Source organism: Neolamprologus multifasciatus, chromosome 14 (assembly GCF_963576455.1).
Source record: "Neolamprologus multifasciatus chromosome 14, fNeoMul1.2, whole genome shotgun sequence".
Classification (NCBI taxonomy): Eukaryota; Metazoa; Chordata; class Actinopteri; order Cichliformes; family Cichlidae; genus Neolamprologus; species Neolamprologus multifasciatus.
This window is the reverse complement of record NC_140452.1, coordinates 19,957,625-19,978,181: the sequence shown is the minus strand read 5'-3', so window position 1 is coordinate 19,978,181 and position 20,557 is coordinate 19,957,625. Positions and strand designations below refer to the sequence as shown.

The 20,557-nt window shown below is 39.8% G+C and overlaps 1 protein-coding gene across 3 annotated transcripts in view; it reads right to left on the bottom strand.

Annotated features, from left to right (window-relative positions):
* arhgef12a (Rho guanine nucleotide exchange factor (GEF) 12a) overlaps positions 1-20,557 on the bottom strand; it is a 42,332-nt gene that overhangs the window by 13,900 nt on the left and 7,875 nt on the right. Inside the window, exons 3-11 of one of the 3 annotated variants that reach the window (XM_085184475.1) lie at positions 13,452-13,472; positions 12,590-12,681; positions 10,471-10,536; positions 2,882-2,980; positions 1,755-1,804; positions 1,521-1,578; positions 1,263-1,426; positions 817-840; positions 365-484 (exon numbers count right to left, since the gene is read on the bottom strand). In XM_085184475.1, the coding sequence (XP_085040601.1) occupies positions 365-484; positions 817-840; positions 1,263-1,426; positions 1,521-1,578; positions 1,755-1,804; positions 2,882-2,980; positions 10,471-10,536; positions 12,590-12,681; positions 13,452-13,472 (694 nt within the window). The remainder of the gene's footprint in view (positions 1-364; positions 485-816; positions 841-1,262; positions 1,427-1,520; positions 1,579-1,754; positions 1,805-2,881; positions 2,981-10,470; positions 10,537-12,589; positions 12,682-13,451; positions 13,473-20,557) is intronic. The other 2 variants (XM_085184478.1, XM_085184479.1) reach the window with 2 other exon arrangements.

The following is a 20,557-nucleotide window of genomic DNA, read 5'->3' as shown; positions in this document are numbered from 1 at the left end:
ATGACATGTTCAAACAGCTTTTCAAAATAAACTACATACACCGGTAATAGTCAATAAATCATTTCAAGAGTGGAATTGCATAAAATATAAATACTGAAAAATTTAAATGTAGCAGACTAGCTGATGCACATAGCACAATGTTCAGCGTGTGATGACTATAAAATAAGCCGTCACTCAGACACAAAAGAGTGGCTTCCCACAGAGAAAGTCTAATCCTCTGATGGGCTTTGGATTAATGTTTGTCTGGCACAATCTCTAAATGCTCTACAAAGAAGAAAAAGAATCCCACAACACCTCCCTGGATGCTGTTGTTAGATACCTGTCCCTAGATATCCCGTGTCTTTGGACATGTTATGGTAACTACCTGTGTTGTCCCAGTGGCCTTGGGGAGCTGACCCTGCAGCTGAGGAATGTGTTTTTCAGCTTCCTGGATGTCTTTCAGTAGTTTAGGGGAGGGGTTTCTGCTGTACTCCTCCTTCATGGCCTGAATGGCAAGAAGGGGGAAATCGACACAAGAATAGTAATGGCAGGTCACTATAGTTTGCTTGAAAATAGAAAAATGTCAAATATGTTGACATTTGTTTCCCATGCAAAAGGTAAAGAAAACTACTTCCTGCATTAAAATATATACTGCAGTATTCAAATAAACAATACACATACTACTTGACTCCTCTGTATGAATGTTCTGGTACAAGTGATCTTTTGATTTTCCAAAGAGAAAACACCACTCGTTTTAATAGTTCAATTTAACACAGCTGTGCATCAAAGAGGGCAAATCTTCTTTCTAACGCCCTTGCACTTGTTTGCTTTGCTCACCTCCAAGATGTCAGCTTTCTCATCCTGTGGGGATAAAAACCAAAGGAGAAGCTGAAAAAGATGCAAAACTGCGAATGTGCGCTCTCTCGCTCTCTCTAAAATTAATTAAAAATTTAATAATAATAATAATAATAATAATAATAATAATAATAATAATAATAATATTTAATAATAGTAAAATATACACATTCACATGTTTCACATATGTTATATAATTCTCTATTATATATAACAGAGATAGTGTCAGTTATATAGAAGACATTTAGCCCCAGAGAAGATTTGAGCGGATGAGATTTAGAGATGTACCACAAATGTGACAGCATCTATAAAGGGGGGAGGGGGGGGGCACAGACAGATCAAGGGGAATAAGATAAAGAAGCATGACAAATTTGCGGAAAGTGGACAGGCAACAAAAAGGCAACAGAAGTAACTAATGTCTTTAGTACCCATGGTTGTTGAATAGGTAAGATGCTGTCCTGAGGACTGCAGGGGCGCTGTGGTGCTGGAGAGTTTGGAGAGGATAAGCTCATGTCTGGCTCTGCTTCGGGCAAAGGTATCTGGGCGAGCCCGGGGGGCCGGCCCAACACTGTGAGGGCCACATAGGAGCCCGCTAGAACACACACATAAAGACGAGAATTAGTCCCTTTTTGTAGGATTTATTTTTAAAATGTAACTTTTGTGAAAATGCAGAAAGAACAACTTACATTTAATGAGTTTCACCACTTCTGTGTGGTTAGAATGTGCAACATGGGTCCCATTAACCTGGAAGACAATAGTGGCCATATTCTAAATACACAGCCTGACATTGCATTTTATTCCCAATAGTTTACCGAGTAGAAATACTGAGTGGCCAGAAGGTGGCAGCCTCGGTATTGGCCTTGGAGTAGAAAACAGTGACTTTCTCAGTGTAAAGACATGGTGGCAGAGGAACAGAATACCTTGATGATCCTGTCTCCTGTCTGAACACCTGCTCGCATCGCAGCCCCATCTGGTAAACACAAAGGGAAATAAGCAATTAACAACCAAAAGAGAGAGAAAAAGCAATGGAAGTGGAATAATAGAAAATAAGGAAGGAAACACAAAAAATGCTTCTTCATGATGCAGCAATGACATTTCTTCACAGTGAATATGCCAAACGTCTTTTGACAGACCATAAATACGTGACTATTTCAAGTACTATTTTGAAAGACCATAACAGTGGTTATATTACAAGAAGGACCTGTTTCACAGCTCCACCCCAAACAAAGGGATTTAGACATGAGACAGGTTATTATGAGAGGCAAGTCTGACTAAAGTCAGCAGAGTGCAGTTCAAGTACTCTGCAAGCCGAAAATAGACTTTAGGTCTTCAGGTTTGTAGTAGTGAGGAAATTCAACTCGGGGTCAGGGAACAAAGAATATAACTCAGTCTGCTCAACTGTGGAGTAGGCGGGGAAAAGGGACTTATAACTATGTTTCAGTTTCACCACGTTGGGATGACATTTAAAGACACTATAGCTGCATTTTGTTTGCTTTTCAGTTTAAAATGCTGATACATTATTCACATGGAACATAAAAAAAGAAAATGGGAAGCCATTCAGTGATAGTTAAGACACTCCCAAGCATTAATGAAAGTGCAAAAAAGAAAAAAGGTCTCGATTGGTTCCCTCCTCTGCAGTCTCCATCCACTGCTGTACAGACCTGCTAGTGTTTACTGTGACCTGATAAAAGCCCACATAATCCTCTACAGACAGTGTGAGACACTACTCGGGGTCACAGAAACATCTTGGCAAACTCATAACAAGACAACAGGATAAAGCAGAAGCTGCAACTACAAGTGAAACTTGTAGAAAGAGGAAATAGTTTACAGTCAACAACGTCACTAGTTTAAATAAATGCCAGAGTTGGTGATTTCTGGGGACCAATTACCACTCATATTGGCGAACTAACATGGCAAATTGACGTGATAGTTTGATGTCATTGCATGGCGACACAAGCACAAAATAACGGGAGCTCACGGAAGGCTCAAACCGAAGGTGGTCAATGTGGTAACATTTTTCTCTTTTAAGTTTGAGAGTCAATCTTACCTTCTTTGACAAGCTGCACAAACACTGGATTGTCACCACTGACAGTGAGCCCAAAGCCATTTTCATCTTTCTGGATTATTACACATCGCTGGACCAGACCTGCAAGTGACACAGACCAGAAAGAGAAAGATTTTCACAAGATCAGGAAGTTAAGTAAATTTTTAGTTCACCCAGTTAGTTCACTCTTAGCATGTAGGGTGACAGAATTCCACAATAATCACACTGGGAAGGTGATAAAAATCAGTCACTATAAACTTTACACTTTTTCCTCTGCCAAAGCGTAAAGCTGAAGCTGTCTGTGTGTGAGGTAGGTCACTAGAAAGCTCTCCTTTTTTGTTTTTAAACGTCAAAATACAACAGTGGGCTCCACAGATAATGGCTCCATGGTGCCTTCTTAAATGTTTAATAGAGATTTGGTTTAGATATGTTGAATTATGTCAAAATTATGCAAGTTAGAAATATGAACATGCTGCCACAAACCCCAGAAAAAATAAATGAAAACATATACAAGGTTCGAGCCGCATGTAGACGGAGCTGGGGCGTTGCTTCAGGAATGGAACTAATAAACTCTGTGGGCTATTCTTTCCCTTGAGTGTCCCATTAGAATGCAGCTCCATCTGAATCTGCACAGGTGCAGTTTCCACATCAACTGTAAACAGTGTTGGGGAGTAACGGAATACATGTACCGCTGTTACGTATTTAAAATACAAAATATGGGTAACTGTATTCTGTTACAGTTACCATTTAAAAAGGTGGTATTTAGAATACAGTTACTTTGTTGAAATAAATGGATTACACGGCGGTATTTTCCCGTTTCATATTGTCGCAGGTCAGGACTGTTTGGGTTTTGTTTGACAGCTATGTTCTGTTGTTCCAGGCGGCAGCGTTACGGTTGCCATGGTTACAGGATGACGCGCTCTCTCTGCGACTGTGTGTTTCCTGGGTGGGAGAGCGCCTTTTTGTTGTTGTGCTAAGCTAATAGGCAGAATGCTATAGCCATAGCCCTAAAGAATGTAGCATCATGGGCAGTGTAGTCCATGCTGCAGGGAGAATGGACTGCCATACACGTTATGTGTCTGTGAGTGCGAGGAGGGAGAAAAAGGAAAAGTACGAGCTGTCATCGAGCAGAAACGTGAGCTGGAAGCATGTAAATATAATAATAACCACTGCAGCCAAGAAGAGTGCCTGACGAGCCCAGTTGTAAGTAAGCTATTAAGACTCAACTGTACACTGTGTTCGTGTTTTCCTCCAAAAACAATAAGCTCCATTGGAGCAACCTTTAGACCCCGCTCTCTGTCTCTCACAAGAAAAGTTGACCCAGACAACAAAGTAAAGCTAGTTTTCGGCTACAAGCCCGACACGGAACCCGACGTATTAGCCAGAGGTCTCTTTACTATGGTTCGGCGCTGCGGACCTTCAGTAATAGTAATAAATCACAGCAATAGTACATTCATGTAGTTGTAAACAGCATGATAATATATTAAGTAATCCAAAGTATTCAGAATACGTTACTCTCATTGAGTAATGTAACGGAATACGTTACAAAATACATTTTGGGGCATGTATTCTGTAATCTGTAGTGGAATACATTTTAAAAGTAACCTTCCCAACACTGAACACGGAACACTGTTGCGCTGACTTGGTTCAACATTACTTGGCAACAGGGAAAGTGAGGGAAGTTGCACTGGTGCATTTGTGACAGCTTCACTTGAAATGCCTTCACCACATCATACATGCCATGTCCATGAACTGACAGATTTCCTTGCTGAGCTCACAAACTCTATTGAGAATTTTTTCCCAACTCAGCCAACGGACCTCTGTATGATAAGGAATGTCGGCAAACTCTGAATCTATTTCCCACATAAAAGACTGAAATTGACAGTGATTTAAACCTTTAGTTCGGATAAAATTTACGGTTTGCGTCACGGTGATCATTACATGCTCCGTTTTTAGGACTTTACCACACAGCGTTTCCTGGTGTATGATGCAGTGATGCTGTTAACTCACCGGTACAGTTCTCCTGCATCTTTACTCGCATCCTGCCGATTAGTCCACTTTTTTTCCCCACACAACACCGACGCTCCATCTGTTTTAAGTCCAACAAGTTTGTCCCAGGGCAGTTTTATGTCAGCTACACTTTGACATACGTTTCTGCTCAGGCTCACATTTGCCAAAATCTGTGTTTTGTCTGGACACAAGACGTCGCACACCTTCATCATGCAGCTCTTCAGAAACTCTCCCTCGGTAAATGGCTGGGCTGATTTGGCTATCTCCTCTGCTACAATAAAACTTGCTTTCACAACAGCTTCACTTTGTGATTTTGCTCTGGTGAAAAAGGTCTGCTGAAATGTCAGATTCTTCTTTAGCTCTTCTACTTTCTGTAGTTTCTGCTCTGCATTTAGGTTTTTCAGCTTATCCTGATGTTTTGTCTCATAGTGCCGTCTTAAATTCCTTAATTACAGCCACATTAGCTCCACTAATGAGATACCCAGGTTTACCGGTTTTCTGACAAAACGTCCTACCGTAAGTAGTTTATGCACATTTCTGCTGTCACAGAGTAATTCCAGCACAAATGTAAGTAGGTATGACGGTTTGCCACTTAACTTTGCCCATCAGAGTATGCTTGTAGCTCACATTCATAAAGCCAGGACGGTTTGACACGTAATTTTACCCATCAGAGTATGTTTCTAGCTCTCATTAACAAAGGTAAGATGATTTGCCACTGAATTCTAGCTGTAAAATTATGCTTCTAGCTCATATTCACAAAGGTAGGACGGTTCGCCACTGAATTTCGTGTTGTGCGCATGCGTAGAAACAACGGGTAGGATGGTTTGTCAGGTAGGATGGATTCCCAGAACACTGGCAATGTTTGTAAACATATATTCAGTCTCCCACCGGTGATGAAAGGCTCTGTTTTCAGAATCAACTTTTCTCTTCGCCATTGTGAGGTGCTAGCTTTGCAATAACAGAAGTTTGACTTGATTGACGCAGGAATGTTCCCAGCTAGCCTAGCGTTCGGCAAGGAGGCTGCAGCGCTGCATTATGGGATCTGTAGTTTGTGTGTTATTGGCGCCTCATATCGCCGGGCCATGCATAACAATAATAATAAATCTATATAAAATGATCTCGCGTGTTGGGGAGTAACGGAATACATGTACCGCCGTTACGTATTTAAAATACAAAATATGAGTAACTGTATTCCGTTACAGTTACCGTTTAAAAAGGTGGTATTTAGAATACAGTTACTTTGTTGAAATAAATGGATTACACGGCGGTACTTCCCTGTTTCATATTGTCGCGGGTCAGGCCTGTTTGGGTTTTGTTTGACAGCTACGTTCTGTTGTTCCAGGCGGCAGCATTACGGTTGCCATGGTTACAGGGTGACGTTCTCTCTCTGCGTGTTTCCTGGGTGAGAGAGCGCCTGTTGTTGTTGTGCTAAGCTAATAGGCAGAATGCTATCGTTATAGCTCTAAATAATGTAGCGTCATAGGCAGTGTAGTCCGTGCTGCAGGGAGAATGGACTGCCATACACGTTATGTGTCTGTGAGCGAGGGAGGGAGAAAAAGGAAAAGTACGAGCTGTCATTGAGCAAAAACAGGAGCTGGAAGCATGTAAATATAATAATAACCACTGCAGCCAAGAAGAGTGCCTAAGCCCAGTTGTAAGTAAGCTATTAAGACTCGACTGTACACCGTGTTCGTGTTTTCCTCCAAAAACAATAAGTTCCTTTGGAGCAGCCTTTCAACGCCTCTCTCTGTCTCTCGCTAGCAAAGTTGACCCAGACAACAAAGTAAAGCTAGTTTTCGGCTACGAGCCCGACACAGAACCCACCGTATTAGCCAGAGGTCCCTTTACTACGGTTCGGAGCCGCGGACCTTCAGTAACAGTAATAAATCACAGCAATAGTACATTCATGTAGTTGTAAACAGCATGATAATATATTAAGTAATCCAAAGTATTCAGAATACGTTACTCTCATTGAGTAACGTAACGGAATACGTTACAGAATACATTTTGGGGCATGTATTCTGTAATGGAATACATTTTAAAAGTAACCTTCCCAACACTGGCCTTTAAAAATGTATTATCCATACTTGGATGAAGGGATTTTGTGCCCCATTACTTTCCCTGAAACAGTCCCAAGACAGGACATCTTTGAAGCCAGTGTGGATATGAAATATGACCAATAAGGCTTTTACTGTGTAAATGCATAACACATCATAGACTTGGAAAAATATTATCCTGAAACACGAATTTATAGTTGCCCAGAACACAAACTATGCACAGTTAATACAGTTTGCTGAAAACACTACTGTGAGTTGACTTGTACCTGGAAGCAACAAGTTAGTGTACAGAGATGGAGTGTAGACGCTGTCTGGGTGTTACTCTGCTAATAATCTGGCACTCAGCATCAAAAAACCAGGGGGATGATGACTGATTACAGGAGGCGCAGCGTGGACCCATCCCTGCTGCTCGCTAGATCAATATAGACTGCATCAAAAGGGTTTCCTTCTTTAATTTAATAGGAACATCGCGGAGGATCTCTCTTGGTCTCCCAACATAACAGCGACAGTTAAAAAAAGACCACCAGAGACAACATTTCCTGAGTGCGCTGCAGAGGAATCACACAGAGGAAAAGCTGTTGGTAGCCTTTTACTGCTTTGCCATCGACAATGTACTGATGTACTGCATCATAGTGTAGTACACTAGCTGCTCGGCAGCAGACAGGAAAGCTGTGCAAAGGGTTATCAACACCATCCAGCGAGCCATCGGCTGCCCAATGTCTTCCCTAGAGGACATCTCCAGCAATCGCTGTCTCAGCAGGGCAAAGAAAATAATGAAAGACCCTCCCCACTCTGGACAGCACTTGTTCAACCTTCTGCCCTCAGGCAGGCAGTACAGGTGGACAACCATCCAGACAAACAGAGTTAAAACAGTGTCTTCCCTTATGCCTTCAAAACCCACAACTGCTGTAAATAAAGGAGCAAAATACCTATTCTCTATACAGACGTCTATGTCTGTCCTTTACACTTTAATTATTTTCAATGCCAGATTTATTTATTTTACACGCTTCAATTCTTTTAAAATGTTTTATCTAATGTCTTGCACTTTCTAATAGACAATGACAACAAAGGGTCCTTCTCATTATTATTACTATCATAACCATCATCAAGACTGGGTAGACAACAAACAAATAAAAATACCTATTTATAATACAGAACCCCATGCAAAAAAAGTTGGAACCATCATTAATAATTTAATTTAAATTAAACAGTACAAAGACAAAACATGACATTTATAAAAGGTACAACCATGATTGTTTTTTTTAAAATAAATAAATAATTTAAATACAGTGTTAGTTAAAGTTTCCAAAGGCCTGGTACAGCAATAACAGAAGCTAGGTAAACTGGGTTTAAAAAAAATACATTTAAGTTACTTAGAAACACTTTAGGCTCATGACCTGCTAAGAAAAGAATCTGGATATTAAACTGGTCTTTTATACAGCCCCAACATGCACGGAAAATGTTTCGCTTTTAAAAAAAAAAAAAGAAGCAATCAGTCGTCTCAGTTTACAAATGCTTAGAGATGTGTGTTTAAAAAAAATGTCCTCTGTACTATAAGCTTCAAATTTACTCATATCTTTATTTACAAAACAACAGTTTCAACATATAACATTTTGTCTTTGCACTATTTTTCATTAAGTATGAGCTTCCACACCTCAGGGTCACTGAATTATCCTTTAGTTAGGACTATGCTTAATACATGTCTGCAAAACAAGCAGACATCCACCCGTTTCCCAGAATTGTTGAAAATGAGTTTCAAATCACTGCATTCTGTTTTTATTTACATTTTACACAGGGTCGCACCTTTCCTTGGAAACAGGTTACGTGTGAGGTCATTTCAGAAACTGATCTGACGACTCTGTTTAAGTAGATGTTATCTCACAGGTTAGAAAGAGGAACGTTACTTTTCAGGTTCTTTGTGGAGCGATTTAGAAGAAACGCAAGGGGAAGGTTATCTTTTATCTGGCCAGCACTTCGTCACAAGACATAAAAGAAAACATTACGCAAAGTACACAAATGCTTAAATACATAATTGTAGTCTCATATTATTTAAACAAACAAACAAAAAAAAAAAAACAACAAAACGAGAAGACTATAACTACAACAAACTCTCTTAAATTGTCATTTCAACATTTTAAAGACTGAGAAAGGTATCCAGTGGTTTCTTGTCATCAAAAGAGAGGTAAGTCAATCGATAGGTACGTTGGGGCTTGGAGAATAGAAGGAACAGCAGCTAATATGTGGAGAGAGGTTAGAGGAGCCAAAAGCTCTGGGTTGGGGGGGAAGGGTGTAGAGAGCGAGGGTTAGGTATAGATGAAGGAGCAAGGAGGAAGGGAGGAGGAGAGGGCATGGGTGTCAAGGAAGCAGATGAAGCCATATGAATTCAAGAGCTGGTGTGAATTTGCCTCTAGATGCTTATCTCTCTCTCTCTCTCTCTCTCTCTCTATGCTTTAAAGCATTTAAAATTCTTTGGTATTTATAAACCAGCTAATGTATAATTCAGAGATTCAACTTTAATGTAATCAGCACCCACCAATGATACGAAACTTACACTAGAGAATAAGGTGACCTTCTGTATTGTATCATCACCACAGTAACACAAAAGGAACCCAAGTAACAGCCCAGAGCATTAAAAAGGCAGAACAATTTCATTTCATTAAAAGCTGGAGTTTTAAGACTTTCAGTTCTCACTGACTTTTTTTGTTGTCAAAAAAAACAAAACAATAAAAAACCCTAAAGTTGCACCAGACCAGAAAAAGATAAGAGACAAAGATCTGTTTGTTTCAAAGTGAACAAACACGCCAAAGCTTTGTTGCATATGATAATAAGGGTTTACCTTTGTCAACTGTACCCTTCGGAGAGTTTAGACTATCTCAGCTCAAACTGGCATTTCTGACAGCTGCTTTAAGAATTTGTTTTGTCAATTCATTGCATGTGAGGCAAGCCACATGCAGTCAGTTGGCTTCAGTGACCACGTGTCTCTGTCTGTAAATGTACTCGTGTCAGTGTAGATGAAGTAACAAGCATGAAAGCAAAGTCGAATGGGTTTAAAAAGACCAGAGGGACACCCAAGTGGCTTTGTTTACATAGATTCTAATTAACATATCACTAAATCCAATGTTTGGTCCTTGTAATCATGTAGGCAGATCCTATACTTAAATTAGCTCATTCATTTGAAAAGTACAAAAAAACTACATACCAAATGTTCACAAAAAGGTTGACTACTAGAAGCTATTGTACTGATCATAAAATAAAACAAAATAAATAAATAATCACTGTAAAAAATATGTGTTGGCTGCCCATCTCTTAATAAATGCTATACTGATTTCCATTTTTAAAAGAGCAGATAAACAAGGAGTTGAATGTATCCCAGTTGAGCTGATGTCTTGGCAGTGATTATGAGGACAGTTTATTTTAATATCAGCCAGCCTGGTCACATAAGTAAAACATCTATAGGCAATCTCACACCAGGAAGCATGTACAAATGCAGCTGCCACACCAGCCATTCAAGCAGGAGCTTCTTACCACAGGACTCAGGCTTCCCCTCTGGTAGCACACTGCTGCTGCCACTCTTCTGTACCACCAGAGCTTCTGCTCACAGCCCCCACCACACAGAACGCAGAGCAGACAGCACACATTCACATACACATAAAGAAACAACACAAGGAAAGGAAACACAAAACAGGAAAGAGAAAATCATGAGGGAGAAATAAACATGGGAGATGAAAAATTAAACGCACAAATCGGCAGTTTAACAAAAAAAATAAATAAATAAATAAAAATGATTTGAATAGGTACTGAAAAAAGTGAAAGTAGCTGAAGATTAACTAGCTTGTTTTTTTAGTACCTTTTTATTTTTAACTACCCACATATCTATAGATACTTACTGCAAATGTAATTATAGGGGCCACACGCTTTCAAAACTGAAAAACGCATTAAAATGATAAGCTCAAGTCTGATTTTATATTAAACATAGAAATAGTCCTGAAAATAAAGAAGGTTACAAAAGTCCAAGATTGCATCTGGCTTCTTTAATAAAAATTCTGCGCTAATAACACAATGGCCATAAAAGTGTAGCTGTACACTTAAACCTAGAATTCATTTAGGTCTGGTATATTCAATTTTGCCTCCAGTTTTATCGTGATGAATAAGCAGCTAGTGAAATTGCATGCAATTTTGGGTGTGTCTCCCCACCGCAGAGGGTGGTTTTATAAGTTGTGGCAAAGGGGATGATGCTAAAAATAATTCCAAAATCAAGTTTCCATCAACAAAAGAGAAACTTTTCTTAGGCCACCAATTAAAATAAGGAGGCTGACTTTTCTTTTAAACAAATAATCAGTTTTTGTGGGAAACAATGATCTAAAAAGTCAGTTTTAATAAATATCTACAGTGTCTGCCTACTTCTGTATATCCTTAATAAACCCAAACCACTTTGAAATTAGAGAAAAAAGGCACATATGGAGAAAATCTAGGAAAAGATTATTAGAGTTCATGCATCTTGCAAGCAAATAACAAAAGTACAAGCTGCGATACAGAACATGCAGACATGCAAAATTTCAGGACATAAATGTAACACTAGCAGAAAATAAAGATGTACAAAAAGTACATTTAAGAATGAAGTGCGTCTTGCTGGATTTGGTACATTTTGTTTAATCGCTACATAGCTAAACATCAAAGAAATGTATGCAAGAAGATTTTAGTCTGATGCCAGACAAAGACAAGCAGCAAAGCGCATGTCTTAACTGAGAGAACTCATCTTGTCTGTGTTTTGTTGCATCATTCACAGATAAGCCACTATGTGGTGCCGAGGATTTTCTTTTTTTGTTGTGAATACAGAAGCTTCAGTCATATCTCGAATCACACTCAACTGACTGCTGACAAATACCACAGGGACTGTCACCATATCAGACGAGTCTGTCTCTGAAACATAACAATTTCACCCTGCAATAAACTGGAAACTGGAGTGCATAATAAGCTCAGTGGCTTTTTGTGCCCTTCAAGTATGCATGCACACATGAGACCACCCAACCACTCAAGCATACAAAACCCACTTATTTATGTAAAACTGTGAGACACATGAACATAATACACACACAGAGCTACTGATTTTTCACTCCATTAATCAAACAGTTCTCTGCTTATTGGGTTAACACTGGCAACATGTAATGAAACGTAAGCTTTCTGACAAACACTTGTAAAGCTGTAATGTCAACGTAACCATTAAAGACACATTATACTGTCTGTTAACTGAATTAACTCCCAAAAAGATGATTCAAACTCCTACTAATAATAAATTCTTTTCATCCAATGACAAACAAACAGTTATCATAGATCAGACCACACATGTGAAGACTGATGTAAAGCTGTCATTTTAAACTTATGCAATAATCAAGCACAAAGCATAGAGCAAGATACAAACATGCCTTGAGGAAATCATCATGAGCACATTTGTTCTATGAGACAATTTGTGAGTGTGAGTGTTGGAGAGAAAAAAAGAAAAGGAGACTGTCAGACAGAAACATGTGAGGCAGTCGGTGAGGCATTCAAAGACCGAAGGAAGAGATGGAAACACGCACTGTCACGGACCGAAGCAGAGCGAGTAGGAAAACCACATTCAAGCATAGAAATGAAAGTACAAAGTTACCTGTAGGGTCAAACTCATTGGAGGGAAGGGAATTTCTTTCACTTTTGGGTTTCTTGTCTGGGGGGTGGTCTTTACTGAGAATGCTGCTGGTTCTATAAAAAGGGGAACAGATGAGTAAAAGGTAAACCAAGTGGTAGAACAGTACAAGACCAGCATTTGTCCAGTAAGAGCAATCACATACAACAATGCAGACTTTTACACATTGCATTGTTTTTACTGAAAAGGTCACTATAATGTATGCATATCTTACATTACTGCTACAGAATAAGCCTGGCTTTCATGCAAGTAAAGACACGGAGTAACCGCAGCACTACTGTCCTTTTTATTCTTGAGAATAAAATGCAGGAGGACCTCCTAGCGTATGAATCATGCCGAGTGTGTCTACTGTATAATGTGACACGCTGAGAGGAAGTGGAGGCGCTCTCCTGAGTGCCCAAAGAGCAAGGCCAGAGAAAGGACGCTTCTCAGTGGAGATACCACAAGGCCAGACTCCGGCTTGAACCTCGGGAGGCTATGTATGGCTGCCTCTGCCTATACTGGCCTCAACTGTGAAAGGCCACTGTTCTATTCACAGTGAAAGGCAGCGATGGGCCGCCCTTAAAAGAGGGACCCCTTTGTCCGGCACTGTGTGTGTGTATGTGTGTGTGTGTGTGTGTGTGGGGGGGGGGGGGGGGGGGGGGGGGGTTGGTCCACACTCTAAAGACTTCTGTATTACAGCACACCAGGCCTAGTAAAATCTGCCTCATTTCCCTCATGCAGAGCTCTGTACATGTCTGGGTGGTGTGTTATGTCTGTGTTACCACAGGATTCCCTATTCATAAGGGTGTAAGTGTCAGCAATCCAATAAGATAAAGATTCTTACCTGTTTGCTTTCTTGGGAAACCTGCAAGATAAAACAGAATAACAGTTAGCATCCTACAGAAATCTGCTGGCAGACTACTAATATAATGTAGAGCACAAAAGCTGGGCTGCTTATTCCTATTTGGAGAGTTAAAAAACGAAAAACAAGATGTCGTGCTGACAGTTTCTCATGAGACCCATATAGTAGTAAACATGATAATCCCGATCAAACATGGGAGTTCTTCAGCTGCAGATTAAAGCGTTTTCCAGGTCAAATGTCCTCTGCCTCTCAGATCTCATCTGTGTGCATGTGCTGTAATCTAGTTCTTCAGACATCATAGCTTCACTGTAATAATCATATCGTAATCATACACAGGGCCTTCGAAGTGGCATGCTCATTTCCACAGAGTGCAGCAGTGATGAAATAATTAGGGGATATAGTCAGCACCATATTGGAAAATGCAATGTTTTCCAGGATACTCGAGATCTGCCTTTTTTCTTTGGCAGACAAAGCATGAAAGAAAATGTATAGGCTAGACAATTTAAAGAAATGCTACACTGTTAACAGCAGCTGTAGGTGGTCATTCTCATGTTTAAGAGACAGCCTTAACAGAGTCACCCAAGGCAAGAGTCGGCTGGACCTTGCACTTTGTACAGTTTCTAAACCAAATTTTACTCCAGTACTCAAAGATAAGATATACATGCCAAAAATGTGTTTTTAGCCTTAAAGTGATTAAAGAGAATCAAAGACAATCTATTCCAACGCAACGTGGCAAAGGGTCACAGATGTTGTGACCCTTTGTGTTGGAGTTGATTATATGAGTGTCACTGCAACACCCGTCAGCACTCCAAGTTGGGGTCCAAACAGTCAGTACTACTGATTTTTCTCCAGAAAGACTGAGCCATAATTTGCCATTTTACATTTTATTATTTTTAACTGCAAAGAAGTGGAAAAGATGGAAAAGATTGGTGTCTCACTGTGGAAATAATCACACAGCAGTGAAATCCATTTTCACACTTTGCTGTAATACCCCAAAGTCTTTATTCAGGCTTGTACATATGTGCTGTATGCTACACTAAATGCTTGTGAAAATGTAAAAAGAGAAAAACAAGGGAAAATGCACAGTATATGAATACAAATAACTACTCACTCTAAAATAATACTGTTCGGTAAAAAGGAGGTGTCATGACTTACTAGCCACATTAACTCCCTTTCTCCTTGTGACACTGTCTCATTCAGGGCCATGCAGGGGAAGCTGAATGGCCCATTTATGAAAATGCCTCAGACTGTAATAAGTTCCAGAGCTTACAGCAGGGGGAAAAAAAACTAGTTTTAAGTAACCCATTCCCTAAGAAACCTCTGAATTGGAAGGATGGAAAAGTCAGCACGCAAATACACACACTGTGAAATGCTACATGCAAATGCACAAGCTCAGAGACGGCAAAAATGAGTAGGCACATGTTTTTGGTTGATCGTATAGGAGCAAATGAAAGCATGACAGGGAAACCAAGAGGATGGATGACACATCAAGCTGTCTACAGTGACCGTAGACATGACTGTGCTGAATTATGCTTATAATAGTGCCTTTTGAAATAATGCTGTGGTTCCTCTTCATGAGGTCTTGCACTTGGTAAAACTTTTGAAGGGAACTGAAAAAACTTTTGTTCAGAAGGGCAACATCATTTTACGTCCTAAAAAAAGACATGAGTCAGAGCCAGCACAGTCTCTAGAAGAAATAAGAGAAACACCTAGCATGAAATCACGTGCCTATAAAATACATATAAAGACTGAGAAGAAGGACAAAGGTAGTTATGAAAAATATGCAAGAAATAGTACAAACAAGAGAGAAGTGGTAAAAGGAAGTGGTGGCACAGCAAGTTTTAAAAGAGACAACAAAACTTCGTATGTGCTATATGCTACACAAAATGGGGGATCACTATGTAAGTTTAAGGATATCAAACAAACTAATATTCTTTAAATTATAGGTACTATTCCTAAATCAAGAAATATCCCGCTGCGCAGAATCCTGAAGCTGCCACACTTTTGGTTCAAGTTTGTGAAAACACACCACTTCAGAGCTCGACTGTTAAACATCCCTAGTTGCCTCTGGCAAGCAAATCTACAACTAACCATTTAAAGGTCTGGGTTCTGTCATTTACAAACGAATGCTTCCAAAGTTATCATAAAAATAGACACAGGCTAAATTAAAAATAAAAAATAAAAACTTTCCATCTAAAGGACAACTTTCCGCCTGGGTGGACGTGAGCACTGTTGTCACATTGGTTTTGGCACTCAACCAGTGCAGAGGGGGAAAAAAACTGAAAGAAAAGGAATAACAACGATGCCCGGGCATCACAGCAAAACTACAGCACAGTCCCGCTGAGAGTGAGACCGGCCTGCTATGGAAACAGTGCTTCTAAATAACTGCTGAATGTAAAAGCTGTCTGGTAATTTGCTGTGTGACATCACAAATTATAAGCGAGAAACATGACACTAAAGGAATAATGAATATACATTTTTGACCGAATCAAAGATAATACTTGTTTGATCCCTCCTAGGATGAGCCAATCATCTGATTTGTAGCAGCCAAAAAGAAGAAACTTTTTTTTTTGCATAAACAGAGTTGTAGCATCGAGGCATGTGCAGTGATGATATTTATTACAGCTTTAAATGTGTTTTGTGGCATATCTACTTTTACTGTAAGAATAGTGTTTGTAAGTCTATTTGCATATAGCGGCTTACTGTGTATATATTATGAACTGGAATCAGTTTTCAACAGTAAATGTGTCTGTAAGTTTGGGAAACATTGCCTATGCAGAAAAGAAGTTTAACATGCATTAATAAAAGTTTTCCAAAACTTTTTTTTGGACAGGTACAGTTGACATGAGACAATGACAGATAGGGGCTTCATCATATTAGCCCAAACTAACAGTCAAAAGGTTGTTTAAAAAAAAACAACCCACAAACAAACTATGCAATTCAAGCTGAAGGAACAAATCCAATATATACACATAACAACTGCTAATCCATCTTTGAAGTAATGGTTATTTACTTTAGTCATAACTCATTCCCCATGTGTTTTTCTATGCCTCTACATAATGGTTTGTTAACTGCATGTTTAAAAAAAAAAAGAAAAGAAAAAAAAACAACACACATAACAGAAATACTGTTTTTTGTAAAATCTTTTGGCACTGGCAAGCTACTGTGAGCTACTGTGACTGTTGTCTAAGACTAAATTGGTGACAGCCAATTTGAAGCTGCAAAGTTTCAATGTGGGTGCAAGTGTCCTCAGCTTAAAATAAGAAATTTAAAGATGGGTAAGACGAACCATATTTCTACAACACTTAGATAGCTGACGACAAGTCATCATACCCGATACATGTAACAACAGAATGACAAACAAAGGCTTAAAAGTCTCATTTTGGTTTTGTCTCAAGCAAAAAGGACTGATAAATACACAGTTCTATTATACCTGTAAGACAAACAGAATAGAGTGTGACAATTTTTTATAATAATTGCATTTCAGTATTTTGCCCTGCTCTACCCTGTTAGACATCATGCCAATTGTAGATAGGAAATATCACATAAAAACATTTTAGCACCAATAAAAATAACAGTTTTTGGGGTTCCCATAAACACCCCCCCCCCCCCCCCCATTTTAAATTACAATTACACCAGTAACTAAAGACAGAGTTTAAAAGAAATACTTTTCATTCTACATACTGTTCAGAAACTAAATATTCCGTATTTCTCGGACCATAAGGCGCACCAGATTATAAGGCGCACTGTTGATGAACGGGTCTGTTTTCATACATAAGGCACACCGGATTATAAGGCATATTAAGCGAAACAAAACAGTAAGATAAGTTAAACTTTACTCAACTTATTCTTCTTATTTCCTCCACTTCTGAACCATTGATTCATTAATATTGAATTCTCTCGCAGCTGCTCTATTCCCATGTTGTTGCAGTATATTAATGACTAACCTTGTATTGTGGAGGGGTTATCTCAGTTGTTCTCCTGACTGAGGTTTGGTCCATTTACAGCATCCTACCATGAGATTGCATTTGTCCATAGCCATTGGGAACCCTCAAGTTAACTTTTATCGAGTGGAAAAATGTTAGTGTTCATCCTCCAGCTTCACTGTGTTTGTTATGCTAACATAGCTCGCTAGCGATCGCACATCATCATCCATCATCTGAAAAGTGGTATTAAGTGGAACGTGGATTTTGGTCCAAAAACAATGCTACCTTGGTTTGTCAATTTACAACAACAGCATGCATTCATAACACTAACCCAAGGGTTACTATCCAAGAAAAGTAATTGTCATGGCCACGTGGATAGTTAAGTATCTTAATTGGCTGCACTGGGAGTGTTTCAGGCTTACAATTCAGGTTTGTCTAACAATATCTGTACTAGCTGGAGTTAAACAATGAAAAGGAAAAAGAGTAGTTGTGAATAAGTGAATTCTGATAAGAGCTGGTTGCTGTGGCATAGATTCTGATAGATTCTGACTGCAGTGACTGCAAAGCCTGCAAGTCTGTTCATACTATAGGGTCTCACTTCATAGTTTGTAGTGAAAAGTATTACTGACATACACTAAAGCCTATAACTTCACAGTACATACTCTTTTGCCGATCAGCAGTGTATAATCGCCACGCCCCCTCCTCCCCTGATAAAACTACGAAAACTATGCAAAGTTTTAATTCTTATCAAGTCTCCATTAATAGTTTATGTCAGGTTTCAGGGACTGTATAAAACAAGTAAAGCATTTTTCTTTTTTTTGGATTTGCTAGAACAAACAAGAGTATAAGAGACTCTTGTGTTAATAACCACGGGTTGAGTGTTAATAATCACTGGTTGCAGTACAAAAACATACAAAGAACAGCATGATATGAACAGAAAATATGCGGTTCTGTTTAAGTATTAAACAAAACACCTTCTGAGTCTGCTTGCAGAAGTTGCACACTGATGCAACACTCTAAACAGCCTTTTAGTAATAAACCCCCCCCCCCCATCTTGGACCATGTGAATCCTGTTACAACAACTGACAACAACTTAATTCTTCTACATTGTGGTTTTGTTAGAACAGTTTTAGATCACAGCTTACATGTAGATCTAAGAGAAGCTACAAAACCAACTTGCTTCCCCCCTATGAAATCTCACAGACAACACTCACACTTCATTCAATACTTCAGATCCAGTTATATAAAGTCTAAGTGAGGAACCTCTTCCTGGACGGGGCCCTTAACTGTGCAGTGAGTGAGAAAGGGAGAAAGAAGGCAGAGTCAGAACAGGGTGGGATAGGAGGGAGGGGCAGCACTGGAGCGGGCCTGGGCTTGAATGCTCCATTGAGGTTTGGTGTTTTGATGGAAAACTGTGGCAGAGCTGGGCCAACTGCAGCAACAGTGGCAGCAAGAGAGGCCGGGACCAGACCAGCCCGTGGAGAGAGGAAAAAGAGGGAGGACAAACAGCTCTAAGGGAGCTCTGATGCACAGCCATTTCTGTGCACAGTTCTCCCACACTAAAGAGGAAGGGAAACAGTATATAAGGAACTAGGCAAAGTACTGCAAGATTCGGAGGAAATACTTCGGATTACTCTCGGTTCCTCTTAGAATTAATCTAAGCAGACCTAGGGAGATTATTAAAGTTTATCTCAGATGTGCATTATAATGTGTTTTGTATGCCAACAGAGAAAAATAAAACATTTCAAACTCAGGGTAAGATCTGGCAGGATGCATCAAGTTAGGAAACACAGTTGGCTTCATAAACCAAGCATTACCTTTACTATCTCTGGTCATACAAAGCTGCTGTTGTAACTTGCATTAAAGGAAGTTGCAGTAATGCAAGTCCCCTACCAGAAGCAGAGCAATACAGTTCACAGCACAGCCAGGTGTTGTTGGGGCTAAAAGGGGTGGTGCCTGTCTGTTACTAGTGTAGGACTGGACACTTTGGGAGTTGCCTGCAGAGATCAGACTGAGGTGTGTCAATTCCAGGAGTTGAAGTGTACACCATCACACAGCTACACACCCTGAGATGGTAGATTTCTTTGGAAAATTTGGCAGAGCTGGACTGCAGGTCTGTGGTGATGGCATCATGTCCTCAGCTGGATATCAGTACTACATTATGCCACTGGCCAGCCAAGTACTTTATGGAACTAGCAAAATCTGCTTTTTTTCCACCTCACCTCCTTAGAAGTAAGATTTCATCTCCACTGTGTAATAATACAGTCACTTGAACAGTCTGATTCATGCCTGCAGCTGGCCAATAAGAGAGAACATGAAGACACTGCCTGTTATCTAATCTACATACCTGAGTCACACAATTTTGGTGCACACACACAAAAAAACCCACAGTCTGCTTGACGTCACTCCCTATGCTTCCCTGCCAATGACAAAGAGGTTCTCTACACCCACACCATCATTTTCTCTTTTTAAACCACTGTCTGCACTTCACCCTAACCTCATGTCAAATGCAATGATGTCACTTTCAATATGTGACCTAAGCAGTGTTACCATGTGGTGCTGTGTACACTGAAATATGGATTTACAGAAAGAAGGATTAAGTAAGTGTATGAGACAGAGAGAGTGAGGGAGACAAGAAGGGAGGTGTGGTGTGTACTGGAGAGACAAGACCAATAGCTTTGGAGCTCAAGCTACAGCCTCAGGGGGAAAACTGTGCCCTTTCTGCCCCAATAAACCTCATCAGGATTCCTGACATGAAGGCCGGGGGGATAGACATTTCTTCACGCTATGCTGTCTGCTGTCCTCGAGCACTGGGAAAGGAAGGAAGGTGGCTGAATATGCTACTCTGCCAAAACACTTGAAGTTATGAGGCCTAATACAACAAATGGCAAACTTTTCTAATCAATGAGCAACTTCTCTGAACTCACAAGACTTTTAATGTGCGGATGACACATTATTTTTCCTCCCGCTAATCATCTTCTCAGGTTGAAGATCATAAAATATTCATTCAAGGACATTATGCTCATTAAAGCAATTTAGCCCGAGAAAAGCAAGATCATTTCAAAAATAATTTGTCACTAAGGGAAACAGCCTATCCTAGGGATATTCACTGGCCTACAAGAATATATAAACAGAAGACTGCGGAAGAAAAGGTATCACCAC